At 51.5% G+C, this 13,019-nt stretch overlaps 2 protein-coding genes and 1 pseudogene across 7 annotated transcripts in view; 2 read left to right on the top strand and 1 right to left on the bottom strand.

Moving 5' to 3' along the window:
* The window catches only part of Rnf123 (ring finger protein 123), a 28,683-nt gene extending 23,428 nt beyond the window's left edge, over positions 1 to 5,255 (bottom strand). Inside the window, exons 1-5 of one of the 2 annotated variants that reach the window (XM_026383754.2) lie at positions 5,171 to 5,255; positions 3,829 to 3,929; positions 3,581 to 3,698; positions 3,217 to 3,301; positions 72 to 151 (exon numbers count right to left, since the gene is read on the bottom strand). In XM_026383754.2, the coding sequence (XP_026239539.1) occupies positions 72 to 151; positions 3,217 to 3,301; positions 3,581 to 3,662 (247 nt within the window). In that variant the 5' untranslated portion in view covers positions 3,663 to 3,698; positions 3,829 to 3,929; positions 5,171 to 5,255. The remainder of the gene's footprint in view (positions 1 to 71; positions 152 to 3,216; positions 3,302 to 3,580; positions 3,699 to 3,828; positions 3,930 to 5,170) is intronic. The other variant, XM_026383755.2, reaches the window with a different exon arrangement.
* Positions 5,256 to 6,110: 855 nt separating this feature from the next.
* On the top strand, positions 6,111 to 12,952 carry Mst1 (macrophage stimulating 1). Of its 5 annotated transcripts, none has more exons than XM_077795254.1 (15): positions 6,111 to 6,177; positions 8,289 to 8,826; positions 8,906 to 9,042; positions 9,123 to 9,243; positions 9,505 to 9,623; positions 9,814 to 9,982; positions 10,106 to 10,429; positions 10,535 to 10,671; positions 10,761 to 10,796; positions 10,883 to 11,003; positions 11,174 to 11,251; positions 11,692 to 11,838; positions 11,923 to 12,029; positions 12,130 to 12,269; positions 12,395 to 12,952. In XM_077795254.1, the coding sequence occupies exons 2-15, from the start codon at positions 8,732 to 8,734 to the stop codon at positions 12,554 to 12,556; spliced, it is 1,893 nt and encodes a 630-aa protein (XP_077651380.1). In that variant the 5' UTR covers positions 6,111 to 6,177; positions 8,289 to 8,731; the 3' UTR covers positions 12,557 to 12,952. The 5 variants fall into 5 exon arrangements, with proteins under 5 accessions (XP_077651380.1, XP_077651381.1, XP_026239602.2 ...); XM_077795255.1 differs by lacking the exon at positions 6,111 to 6,177 and having other exon boundaries at positions 7,253 to 8,436; positions 8,518 to 8,826; XM_026383817.2 differs by lacking the exon at positions 6,111 to 6,177 and having other exon boundaries at positions 7,253 to 8,826; positions 10,106 to 10,236; positions 10,327 to 10,429.
* Positions 6,685 to 7,099, top strand: LOC113179287 (2-iminobutanoate/2-iminopropanoate deaminase pseudogene; annotated as a pseudogene).
* Positions 12,953 to 13,019: the final 67 nt, after the last annotated feature.

The following is a 13,019-nucleotide window of genomic DNA, read 5'->3' as shown; positions in this document are numbered from 1 at the left end:
TGAGCTCACCAGAGAAGCCTCTAGGGCCCAGCTCTACACCCCCCAGCCCCACTCCAGAGGATGCCACATACCCTGGCTTTCCTCATCCTCATTGTCCACCTGTAGCAGCTGGTCCAGATGCTCTGGCAGGTTCTGGAAGTTCAGGGGTTTCCTGGGGAAAGTGAGAGGCTGCCAGGGGCCCACAAGTCCTTGAAATCATCAGAGAACACTAAACCCTCTGCCTCATCCTAGACCCTGGTATGCTTCTGACTCAGAAGCTGGATTAGCCACCAAACTAAAAACTACAACCAGTCCTACAATTGGTACATGCACCTTGGGACTGTTATAAAAGAACAACCTTTTCTAAACTTTAATTCTTTCACCTTCAAAAAGGGAACAACAGCTGTATGTCAGAGATGCTATGATGAGTCCAAGGAATAATGCATGCTTCCTGCATGTTCCATAACCTACCCACTCTTGAAGGTGGCTGTGTTGATTATGGCTGGGAAAAGAAGTCTAGGAGAAATACCAGTCCCCAAGATGTCCAGTACCAAGGCCACTTAATCCAGCCCTTGTTCTAGGCCTGTGGTTCCTTTCATGACAGACTTCCAGTCTTCCTATCACACAGTTAGAGAAGACTCTGTTGAATTTAGTCTGGCAAATGAAAGGCTCAACTCTCTGAGGTACTGGTTGGCATCCTATACCTACCTGTCCACAGATGGCCAGCACATGGTCCACCTGCCTGCCACATGCCATAGCTAAAGGGTCTGGAAAAATCTGTCTGGGTGGCCACTTCATCTTCTTAGCACATATGCCCAGAGTAGAAAGGGCACTTTCTAATGCTGGCCAGCTCTGTCCTTAGCTCAACTGCTAAGAATAGCAGGCAGTGGAGTGGGAGCAACCAGCAGGACTTGGCAGAGCATAGGCCCAATGCCCATCTGAATCCAGCCTACAGAATGTCAGTACCTGCTCTTCCACTTTTAATCCCAGTACTTACCCTACTCATCTACCTAAACAGTAGGATCTGGAAGGGGACACAGATGAGTCAAAGCACCAACTCTCACAAGATAACTATGACCCAGGCTCAGGGACCACATATCTCCTTGCTATAAGCCACTAATGACCCTGAGCTGCAGGAGACCAAGATGCACAAAGGCCCCACACTGCTGAGCCCCAAGTACAGGTCAGGGGCAGCTATACAATGGGCTGTCCAGCCAATATGGAAGGCTGAAGCCGACCCCAGGGCATTGTCTGAATGTCATAATAGGCCCAAGGGTAATGCAGGCTTCCTAAAAAGCAGTTCTTGCAGGCCTAAATTTGGGAGGGCTGCACTTATGCCTGCCCCCAAGAGCAGACTGCACACTGCTGTGGGCATCTAGCCTGAGAGAGCCTACACTGAGTGCCTGCAGCACTGACATTTAGCCAACACCAGCACTTGTATGTACTTTCTGAATTTCTTATGTCTCAGCCCAGGGGCCTACATTTCCATAACTACTGACCGATGGCCCTACCACCTGCTCTCCCTCCTGGCAGCCACAGCACCACCAAGAACAGGACCATCTCTGGTATCACATGAAGCAGGGATCAGATGGCCCTGAGAATAGGCCAGGACTGGGGTTGGGGAAAGGGGGGATAGAATCCCTCCACAAGTAGGAATCTTTTTACCACCACAGTCACTCAAATAGAACAGGCAATGGTGCTGCCTTTTGGGCCTAGCCCAAGAGCACAGATCATGAAGGATAGAAGAGTCAAGACTGGTAAGGGACACAGAGGCAGGGACACCCACACCTCACTGAAGGGAGGAAGAATCTACATGATCCTATAAAAAAATTTGTCAACAGCCAGGCACGGTGGTACACATCTGTAATCCCAGCACTTGAGAGGCGGAGGCAGGAGAGAGATGGAGGCAGGAATGAGGCAGAGGCAGAAGGATCACAAGCCAACCTCAGCAAAGCAAGGTGTTAAGCAACTCAGTGAGACTCTGTCTCTAAATAAAATACAAAATAGGGCTGGGAATGTAGCTCAATGGTCAAGTACCCTTGATTTTAATCTCCAGTGATCCAATGGCCCTGATTTCAATCCCCAGTATCCCCTCACAAAAAAAGAATTTGTCAACAGTCTTTAAAGTATTTGCAGTTGGGCTGGGAGTGTGGCTGAAGCGGTAGCATGCTCGCCTGGCATGCACGTGGCCCTGGGTTCGATCCTCAGCACCACGTACAAATAAAGATGTTGTGTCCACCGAAAACTAAAAAATAAATATTAAAAAATTCTCTCTCTCTTAAAAAAAAAGTATTTGCAGTTCAAATATGTTAGCCAACAAGACTACAATCCTGGATATACTCACAGGATTGCTTGTAAAAGCAAAAGTTCCTCCAAATGAGGGCAATAATATGGGCCATGGCAAAACCTTGGTCCTAAAAGATGGCCACCAAGATCCATTTGTAATGTGGAAAAATACTCATGGGATAATGTCTAATGATGAAAATAGGATTCAAACTTCTACAAACTTTTGGAAGTGAGGGACATGTTCATTACCCTGATGTTAGGGATGGTTTCATAGGTTACATACATGTTAAAACTTAACAAGTTGTGTACTTTAAATACAGGCAGTTTATTCTTTGCCAATTAATGCTCAAAAATGTTGAAGAGGGGCACTGAAGGTGACAACATTTTTTTAGAATTTTTATATAGAGCATAATCTGAACTATATACATTGTGAGATGAAGTAAACAGAAAGGAATCACATCCAAATTGTCACACTGGAATAACAAAGTGACAGATGACTTTGCTTCTCAAAGTTTCTGCTAAAGTATATTTTTAACTTTTACATAGACTAAACTTAAATTGTATTACATTTGCAAATAAAAGGGCCCAGTGGGGTTTGTACTTTACAAACTTAGGCAGAGGCAACAAGGGGCCAGGGTGGGGCAGAGGTGCAAGCAGGTACACATAGGGCCAGATTCTGAATGTGGAAGAGGGCCAGGTGCTATGTTAGCACTGCACCAGCACCCCTCCCTGACCTCTACAACATCCTCAGAAAGAAGGAACTAGCACCACCTGGAAGGAGGAAGAAGTAGAGACCAGAAGGTAGACTCTCTGGCCACAGGTCTCTGAGCCAGGAGCTGAATGAGATGAGAACCCAAGCCACACTGCCCAGAGGACAGGATGCCCTTCTGCACAACTCCAGCCTTGGGTCAGGCCCATCAGAGTGAGGAGGGGCTACCCCCCCAGCCATACCTGCTGGTGGCTGCGGGGGGTACATGGTCAGGAGAGGAAAAGATGCGGTGTAGGTAGTCATTCAGCAGCTTCTCGTGCACAATGCCTGAGTCACAGGTCAGAAGGGAAAAAAGGGGCACATGGTCAGCACAGCTCCTGGCTCCTGCTGACCCCAGAGACTGTTGATCCTTGGCCAGTCAAAGGGGTCAAAAGAACAACCATGTTGGATGCACTGCCCTCAATTGCTAATGGAGAAGAGCTGGCTCATAGGACAAGAGATGCTGAAAGGCCTGAGGCTCATTGGACCCCAGACTTTGCTGCATTTGTCCCTAACTTCTCTTTCCCCCAATGCAAGGAGCATCCTCCCTGCCCTGCCAGCCCTTACCTGTGACCCTGGATTTCTCAGCATCTGAGGTCAGCCTATAGCTCTTGCGGGAGAAAGACATGCCGGCCCCCTTGGACGCCATCCTTCATCTCTCATGGGCAGCTAGTGGTCCTGGAGGCTGAGCCAAATGCAAAGCCTGTCTACTCAAGGCCAGCTAAGGGCTTTCACACCTGACCTCAGTCCTGCAATGGTAGGAAGGCTTGGGAGCAGGTGAGGCCAGAAGCATGCACACTCACACACATACCAACCTAGGGCAGAGAAAGCAAGGGCTCCCAGCTTCCTATGCAGGGAAGGTAGGTAGGGTCTGGGTCCAATGTTCCACACTGTGTCTCAGTGCCTAGCATAGGGCCTAGCAGAGAGCAGGTGTCAGATATATGTTTGCTGAATCATAACTAGATGACTTAGCTCTTGAAAATCAGACCAAAATGTCCAAAGTGAGGTGGCCCAGCGCCAAAGTCCCTGTATCTACTTCTACACTGGGTCTAGCTCATATCCAGAAGAGGTATATAGCACCTTCCCCCAAATACAGGAAACTACTAGTCTAGCCATATTCAGCCACAAGTCCTACTTCTTCTTCCAAAGATGAGACTTCTCTCCTCAGCTCCAGGTTGCTCCCTTCTCTTGTCCACAATCCTGCTAGGCTTCTTTTTTCCATTCAAACACACACCACCCACCCCATCTAAGCATCACTCTTGCCCAGCCCTCATCTTAGACTCCACTGGTCTTCTTACAAAGCACATTGTTGCTGCATCTGCTCCAGAAGCTGCACTAAGTCTCTAGTGCTGTCCAACACAGTAGCCAGCAGCCACGTGTGGTTATTTAAATTTGAATTAAAGTCTGAAAATTTTAGACTAAATTTCTTAGTAACATTAGCCACATTTCAGAAGTCCAATGACCCCAGGTGGCTGTGCTATACTGTTCAACACAGAGATAGTATATCTCCATTATTACAGTTCTACTAGTCTCTTTCTAGAACTCGGCCCTTCAGCACTGCCTTAGTTAGCACTTTTTCCTGCAACCCACTCTTATCTCACCCCAAACAGGTCCTGTGCTCCCACCACTAACTCCTGCCATCTGCTCTACGTCTGCCTAGGGAAGATGATTCTCTTGCCCTGCCACCCACTGCGGGATCTCAGTGGGCGTCCATATCCAGTGCCCCTTCACATCTAAGCAGTTCTAAGACTGATAAGACGCGGTCATTCAAACCTTCTGGAAGTTAACCTTCCAGAAGACCACTCTGGGTTTCAGGTGTTGAGGTTTCAAATGAAAGGCGGCCCCTGCCCCTGCTTGGGGGCGGGGGGGAATCCCTGACACTGTGATCCTGCCCAGTTCTGTCCAGGATCCAGGCATGGAAACAAACCGACTCTGTCTCAGACTCCAAGGACGCCAAGGGCAACTCAAGGCTCCCCCAAGTCGCCCCCATCTGGCCTCAAGCCCCAAAGGACCCTAGGCCAGCTCCCGCTCTGAGTCCCACACCACAAGTCGCGACCCTCCTCCCCTGAGGCGGGAGCTGTAGCACTGCACTGGCCAAGGGCTCGAGGGGAGCGTCAGGGACCCGTTCCGCTCAGAGCCCGTCGGCCCCTCACTCACCCCCAGCCTCGGCGGCCGCGACCGGCTCACAACATCCGCCTAGCCTCTCGGCTACGGAGTCCGTCCAGGGCCAAACCATGCGCCCTCTTACGCGCAGCGCCTTCAGTCGTGCACGCGCACGCATAGACGCACTGGCCTCGCTAGGCCACTGTCAGGGAAATCCCTCTGCCAACAGCAGGACTGCTTTCAACCTGTTTCAACCCCCACACCCCCTGCCTTGGGGGTGCTGCTAGCCCAGCCGTGGTCTAAGGCCACGTCCTGACAGGGATCCCAAGGCCAGCTGTCTCTGTTCCTGCCCTACTTGGAGGATTGGCCCATGTGTCTTCCAGGCCCATATGCTTGAAAGACCACTCCTGCTAGAGTCTCTGCTACCTGTCATCTCCACCCCTATTTAGGCCCCAAAGGGGACCTTGCTCACCTTCCTTGGGACGATACTTCTGGCAGGCAGTGAGCCTTCCTGGCTGTGCTACCAGGGGTGTGGGCTGACTTGTCTACAGCTGGAGCACTGCTGATAAGGCAAGAAAAGGGGGAACCAGTACTGGGGCTGGGCAGATAATACTTCCCAATTTACAGGGGGAAGCTGAGGCTCAGAAATTTAATGTCACCACCCAGGCCTCTGACAGCATCCAATGACAATCTGATGGGCTTTTCTGTCCAGTGCCCTGGGACAGAAAAGGCTGTAGGGAGGCTTCACCCCCATCCCAGGCTACCTTGAGTCTCCCCTGTTAATCTTACTAGCCTCTGACCACTTCCTAGGACCCTCAGAGGTCTAGGTGTGCTAGGGTGAAGGCCCTTGTGCTAGTCCTATCTGTTTCCTGCCACAGGGTTTCAGGTCAGGCCCCAGCAGCCCTGGAGTGGGGGTGTGTAGCCACAGCCACCCAATCCTGTAGGGCCAGGTTTCACAACTTCCCCGATGGGACTGTAGTGGGTCACAGTGCAGCCTCTTGCCAGGAGGATGGGGTGGTTCCCAATCCTGTTGCTTCTGACCCAGGTCTTAGTGGCCCCAGGTGAGTTCCCCCACCTCTAATCCTCACCTGCCTTTATGAGGGGGTAGACCCTAGGCCCATGCTACTGTTTTTGTCAGGAGCTCACTTTCCCACTGTGCAGGGAGAAATGACCTTGGCCTCTTGAACAGAGCTGGGAAGACTTAGAACACACACACAAAAAAACACTGCCCACTCAGGCCTACGTTCACATGTCTGCTGTAGCATTAAAGCAGTGTTGGGACTACTCAGCTGAACATACATAGCAGGCAGTGACTCCTTTTGAGCCTGATCTACCCCCTAACCTAGCATATGCCTTCATGCTCATGAGAGCCCAGACTTGGAGTCAGAATGCCAGGTTGGGGCCCTCCCTGAGTAAAGTAATAGCTCTGAGTCTAAGTATTCTCATTTAAAGGATGAGTTGAGAGCGAGCGAGATCCCCCGTCCCTCCAGCAGACGCTGCCCGGGGCTAGTCAGTTGTTGGGTGAGAATCGGGCAGGGCTGGTTAAGGGGTAAGAAAGAAGGACTGGAATGTCATCACTGATCAGAAAGGTGATCAGCACCGTGAAAGCCCCAAGGGCCATTGGTCCCTACAGTTAAGCAGTGTTAGTGGACAAGACCATGTACATCTCTGGACAGATAGGCATGGATCCTTCCAGTGGACAGCTTGTACGTGGAGGGATAGCAGCAGAAACTAAACAAGCTCTTACAAACATGGGTGAAACTCTGAAAAGTGGCAGGCTGTGACTTCACTAATGTGGTCAAAGCAATTGTTTTGCTGACTGACATGAATGACTTCAATACTGTCAATGAAATCTACAAACAGTATTTCAAGAGTAATTTTCCTGCTAGAGCTGCTTTCCAGATTGCTGCTTTATCCAAAGGAGCATGCATTGAGATTGAAGCAGTGGCTGTCCAGGGACCTCTCACAACGGCAGGTTTATAAGTGGGCAGTGTTATTCTCATCATGTCTTTAAATTAACATTTTGATTCTTACAATTGATGTTGAAAGTATACATGTGACTAAAATATCTGTAGTTATCATGGATGAAAGGGAAGTGACCACAACACTCAGAGCAACCAAGAGATCTTTATTTGCAGCAGTGCAACAGAGGAGAAGAGAGAGAGAGAGAGAGAGAGAGAGAGAGAGAGAGAGGGAGGAGAGAGGACGCGCGCAAAGGAGACAGAGCAAGAGAGAAGAGAGAGAGGGGCCCGACAGGAGGGAGTTTTTATAGCCCAAATCTAATGAGGTTTCTGGGTCTGCAAGCTGCCTTGTTGGCACAAGGGGGTTACGTGTTCGGCCTTGAGCAGGGGGGTTGAGCGGGGGCTTGGGCGTTTGGGCTTGAAGCAAATAGTTGATAAAGAACCAGACAGAGGGTTTGAGAGGCCAGGTCATCCTGCAGTTACCTTTGTTTGGCATGCCCTGCAGACAGCTTACTCAGCCTGTCCTGCACCTAACAATGGAAATACCATATTATACAGGGAGTTGACATGAATTGAATATTAGATAATGAATCCAAGTACTGATGCTACAAATTACACATGTGTGCACTCATTGCTGAATATGGGAGAAGGGACACTCATTACATAGTCACTCAAGTAAACTAAAGTACAGGGGAAAAATAACACAGGGTAGATGAGTTATTGTTCCTGAAAAATAATAAAGAGCAAGCCTAATTCAATTACATTCTATTCAATTAAATGATATGAAATATTTAGTTCTCATGTTAGATATGTGATTCTGCTTTTACTTGTAAAATATTCACTCTTGAGTGGTAGAAGTAAAAGTGGACCAAAATTTTATGTAGACAATATTTTTCTAATGGAAACAAAATACACATGCAGATTTAAAAAAAAAAAAAAGGATGAGTTGGTTAAACTTCACAGGGCAAGCACCATCACCCACAGTTCTCATGGAATATGTTAGATCTGAACTGTACCTGGCCTGCTAGAGGTACTAGTGATGACAATTGGCATGTCTGGGCCTACTTCCCACACCCTATGCAGGGGGCACTGGACTGGCGCTTGAAAGTGCAAACAGAATTTTTCCTTGTATCTGATCTTCTGAATGGACAAAATGTGGAACATGCCACTGACATGCATGACAACTTGTCCTGTGCCCACCTCACACACAGGGCAGCGCTCACCACTGAATGACTTCCAGGTGCTTCGTGGCACAGAACTGCAGCACCTGCTACATGCAGTGATACCAGGGCCTTGGCAGGAGGATGTGGCAGATGCTGAAGAGTGTGCTAGGCTCTGTGGGCTCCTCCTGGACTGCCGGTGAGTGCCCATGTGGTCTAGATTTGGCTGGAGGTATGGGAACCTGGGCCTCTGAATAACCCTGTGCCTTCTCCTCCCCAGTGCCTTCCATTATAACATGAGTAGCAATGGTTGCCAACTCCTGCCGTGGACCCAGCACTCGCCCCACATGCAGCTACAACGTTCTGGGTGCTGTGATCTCTTCCAGAAGAAAGGCAAGTGGGTGCAGGGAAGAGCAGGGCGAATATGAGGTCAGGGACCTCAGATCCTCTTAACCTTTCATCTCTTGCTTCCAGACTATGTGCGGTCCTGCCTCATGGACAATGGGGTTGGGTACCGGGGCACTGTGGCAACAACAGCAGGTGGCCTGCCCTGCCAAGCTTGGAGACACAGGTTCCCTAACGACCACAAGTGAGACTGATATTTTCCCTTTATCCTGGCCCATAGACTTTCCGCAGCACACACTGTAGCAACGACTCTCTGCCTCCAGGTATACTCCCACACTTCGGAACGGCCTGGAAGAGAACTTCTGCCGCAATCCTGACGGGGACCCTGGAGGTCCCTGGTGCTACACGACAAACCCTGAAGTGCGCTTCCAAAGCTGTGGCATCAAGTCCTGCCAGGAGGGTAAGCAGCGCTCGGTCAAGCCTGGGGAGGGAGGAACAGGCCCACTCCTGTCCAGGAACGTACTGGAGCTGTGTCTCCAGCTGCTTGCATTTGGTGCAACGGCGAAGATTACCGCGGCGCGGTGGACCGTACAGAGTCGGGACGCGAGTGCCAGCGCTGGGACCTGCAGCACCCCCATTCGCATCCCTTCGAGCCTGGCAAGTACGTGTGGGTGCGCAGAATCCGCTCTCCGGGGGCGGGGCTAAGGGAAGGTCCAGACCTACAGGAGTGGGGCTCTAGATCCGACCCTGACCGGAAGGGTCAGGGGAAAATGACCCTTCACTTTCATCAGATCCACCCCATCCCCAGACCTGGTACAGTATGAGAAGTGCGGACAGGCTGGATCAGCAACAGGTTCAGCAAGAAGGAAATTGGGCAGGGACAGAGTCCCAGGGTCTTCTTCATGCCCGCTACTACCCCCAGGTTTCCGGACCAAGGTCTGGATGACAACTATTGCCGAAATCCTGATGGATCTGAGCGACCCTGGTGCTACACTACAGACCCGCAGCTCGAGCGAGAATTCTGCGACCTCCCCCGTTGTGGTAGGCCACGGGGATTGAGCTTGGAAGGGCATCTGGGAAAAGTTGGGGGAAGAGCGTGACTTGGCTGGGGTGGGACAACCCAACGGGAAGTTAAGAGCAAATCCTGCTGAGTACTAAAGACCTATAAGAGGAAAAGCCCAGCCCAAGCTCAGCCTCCGGTCAGGGTCCGATCTTCCCTGGCTCATCCAAGGATCCGAGGCACAACCAAGCCGCGAGGCCACAACATTCAGCTGCTTCCGCGGGAAGGGTGAGGGCTATCGGGGCACAGCCAATACTACCACTACAGGCGTGCCTTGCCAGCGTTGGGACGCTCAGAGCCCGCATCAGCACCGGTTTGCGCCAGAAAAATACGCTTGCAAGTGAGTGATCCTAGGGCGCTGGGGGGAGTATTTGGGCGGGAGGGGGCGGGACTTGAATGAGTTGGGGTGGGGGGTGGGGGGGCTGGAGGCCCTGCCCTACAGCGGAGGCGGCTGTCTGCCCAGGGACCTTCGGGAGAACTTCTGCCGAAACCCAGACGGCTCCGAGGCGCCCTGGTGCTTCACCTCACGGCCTGGTATGCGCGTGGCTTTTTGCTACCAGATCCAGCGCTGTACTGACGACGTGCGGCCGGAGGGTAAGGCCCGAGCAGAAGGAATAGAGGCGCCAAGCCTGAGGGTCAGGGCGAGGACTGGAGCTGACCGCTGCTCTTGCCCGCCCATGGCAGATTGTTACCACGGCTCAGGTGAGCAGTACCGCGGCTCAGTAAGCAAGACCCGCAAGGGTGTCCAGTGCCAGCGCTGGTCTGCTGAGACACCGCACAAGCCTCAGTAAGTGCGCTTTAAGCCTTGGGCAATACGCTTTGGCTTCTTGGACCAGAGTCTGGAGAAAGTTTGAGACCACCCTGCCATGATTTTGTTCCGGCTTCCACCTAGATACACGCCCTCCTCAGTTCCTCAAGCTCAACTGAAGGAAAACTTCTGCCGGAATCCAGATGGGGATAGTCACGGGCCATGGTGCTACACCATTGACCCAGGGACTCCGTTTGACTATTGTGCCCTTCGACGCTGCAGTGAGTGTTGATAACTCTTCCCCATATACTGCCTCAGCCATCAACCTCAGACTGGTTCTCCCATAACATGGATATACTCGGTCTTTCAGATGATGACCAGCCACTGTCCATCCTAGATCCCCCAGGTGAGGACTTGGGCAAGTAGTGGGTAGAGCCCCTTTGTCCCTCCACCTCTATCCAAGGGGGTTTCATCAGACACCCCCATCCCCAGACCAGGTACAGTTTGAGAAATGCGGCAAGAGGGTGGACAGGCTGGATCAGCGGCGCTCCAGGCTCCGTGTGGTGGGGGGCCATCCTGGGAACTCACCCTGGACAGTCAGTTTGCGTAATCGGTGAGGCAAAAGTGTCTGTCCCCCCAGGAGAGGAGCTGAGGTTGTGTCCTGTTTTTTATGCTAGTGGGGGATGGGAACCTGCTGCTGGTCTCAAATCCTACCCAGAAAATGGCAGGTCCAGTATGTGTCCCAGAACTCACTGTTTCTTCTCCTAACCCCAACTCTTACAGGCAGGGACAACATTTCTGTGGAGGGTCCCTAGTAAAGGAACAGTGGGTACTGTCTGCCCGGCAATGCTTCTCATCCTGGTGAGCCTCTCTTGGGTTTGGGGAACTCAATCCCACTCTTGTCTTCCCTCTAGCCACCTTCCCCAGACAAGCCTAACAAGTGAGCCAGGAGGCAGCACACTGGCAATCAAGAGTGATCTAGGGCTAGAGTTGTGGCTGCTGGCATGCATGAGGCATGCATGTAATAAATTAGCCAGATGTGGTGGTGCAAGCCCGTAATCCCAGCAGTGGGGGAGGCTGAGGCAAGAAGGATGGAGTTCAAAGCCAGCCTCGGCAAAAGCAAGGGGCTAAGCAACTCAGTGAGACCACAAAAAAAAAAACAAAAAACACAAAAAAAACCCCACACACACAATATAGGGCCCGGGATGTGGCTCAGTGGTGAATTGCCTCCTAGTTCAATCCCTGTCACCTAAATAAATAAATAAATAATTAAAAATGATCTAACAGAGCTTTTCTTCTAGCCATGAACCTCTCACGGGATATGAAGTGTGGTTGGGCACCCTGTTTCAGAACCCACAGCCAGGGGAGCCAGGCTTACAGCAGATCCCAGTGGCCAAGATGGTGTGTGGGCCCTCAGGCTCCCAGCTTGTCCTGCTCAAGCTGAAGAGGTATGTGGACAAGTTCAGAGGGTGTAAGGTGTAAGGGTTGGGCCTTGGGGCCTCAGGTGCTGACTGCCCTTTTTTCTGCTAAAGATCGGTGATCCTGAACCAGCGTGTGGCCCTGATCTGCCTACCCCCTGAGCGATATGTGGTGCCTCCAGGGACCAAGTGTGAGATTGCAGGCTGGGGCGAGACCAAAGGTAAGAACACAGTGCATAATCATGGACTGCTCCAGGCCAGAAGGTCCAGCTCTGGGTCCTGCCCAAGGGCCTCTCCTTCTCCCCATTCTCCTCACTGTAGGTACAAGTGATGATGTGGTCCTAAATGTGGCCTTGCTGAAAGTCATCTCCAACCAGAAGTGTAATGTCAAGCATCGAGGACGTGTCCGAGAGCACGAGATGTGCACTGAGGGATTATTGGTCCCTATGGGGGCCTGTGAGGTCAGTGGCTAGGCTCCTGGGCCAGCCCAGGGAGGGTGTGAGGGGTTGGAGATGTATGATTTCAACCCCAAGAGGATAATCAATGCCATGGTCCAAGGCTCTCAACAGTTCCCTCCACCTGCCAGGGTGACTACGGTGGCCCACTTGCCTGCTTTACCCATGACTGCTGGGTCCTGGAGGGAATTATAATCCCCAACCGAGTGTGTGCTCGGCCCGGCTGGCCAGCCATCTTCACGCGTGTCTCTGTGTTTGTGGACTGGATTCACAAAGTCATACAGCTGGGCTAGGCCTGGTCTTAACCTCTTGCGTTAGGGAGCACAAAACTTGTCAGACATAAAGCCACCTTTTCTCTTTACACCTGTGGAGAATGCCTCTTAGCTCTGCTTCTAGGGAATAAGTTTGTGACTCCTTATTAGGGCCTGGGTGGCTGGAGCCCAGCAACCATTGGCTAGGTGGTCTGACCCTGGAAGTACTTTTGCCTGTGGGTTCTTTGGAGGTGCAAGGTCTCATGCATCCTCCAGAGGTACTTTTGGGAGTAGAGGGTGGTACAGAGCAGATTCTAACTGAAAAGACAATAGCCGAAGAAGCTAGCCTGGTGCAGAGTCCCATTTGGCCAAAACTGACAGGTGCAGAGCCTCTCACTTCCCTCTGCTCTGACACTGGAGACACATGAAGCCCTTGTAGCTATCACATTCAGGGCCGTAGGCCTCTGGATCCCAGGATTAGGGATGGGGATGGGGATGGGAATGG

This window comes from Urocitellus parryii, chromosome 2 (assembly GCF_045843805.1).
Source record: "Urocitellus parryii isolate mUroPar1 chromosome 2, mUroPar1.hap1, whole genome shotgun sequence".
Classification (NCBI taxonomy): domain Eukaryota; kingdom Metazoa; phylum Chordata; class Mammalia; order Rodentia; family Sciuridae; genus Urocitellus; species Urocitellus parryii.
This window is presented reverse-complemented; position numbering and strand designations above follow the sequence as displayed.

Coding starts and splice junctions, on each gene's coding strand:
- Mst1 (XM_077795254.1), top strand. CDS start 8,732: ATGGACAATGGGGTTGGGTACCGGGGCACTGTGGCAACAACAGCAGGT. Junction 9,624..9,813: donor CTGCGACCTCCCCCGTTGTG/GTAGGCCACGGG, acceptor GGCTCATCCAAG/GATCCGAGGCACAACCAAGC. Junction 12,270..12,394: donor TCCCTATGGGGGCCTGTGAG/GTCAGTGGCTAG, acceptor TCCACCTGCCAG/GGTGACTACGGTGGCCCACT.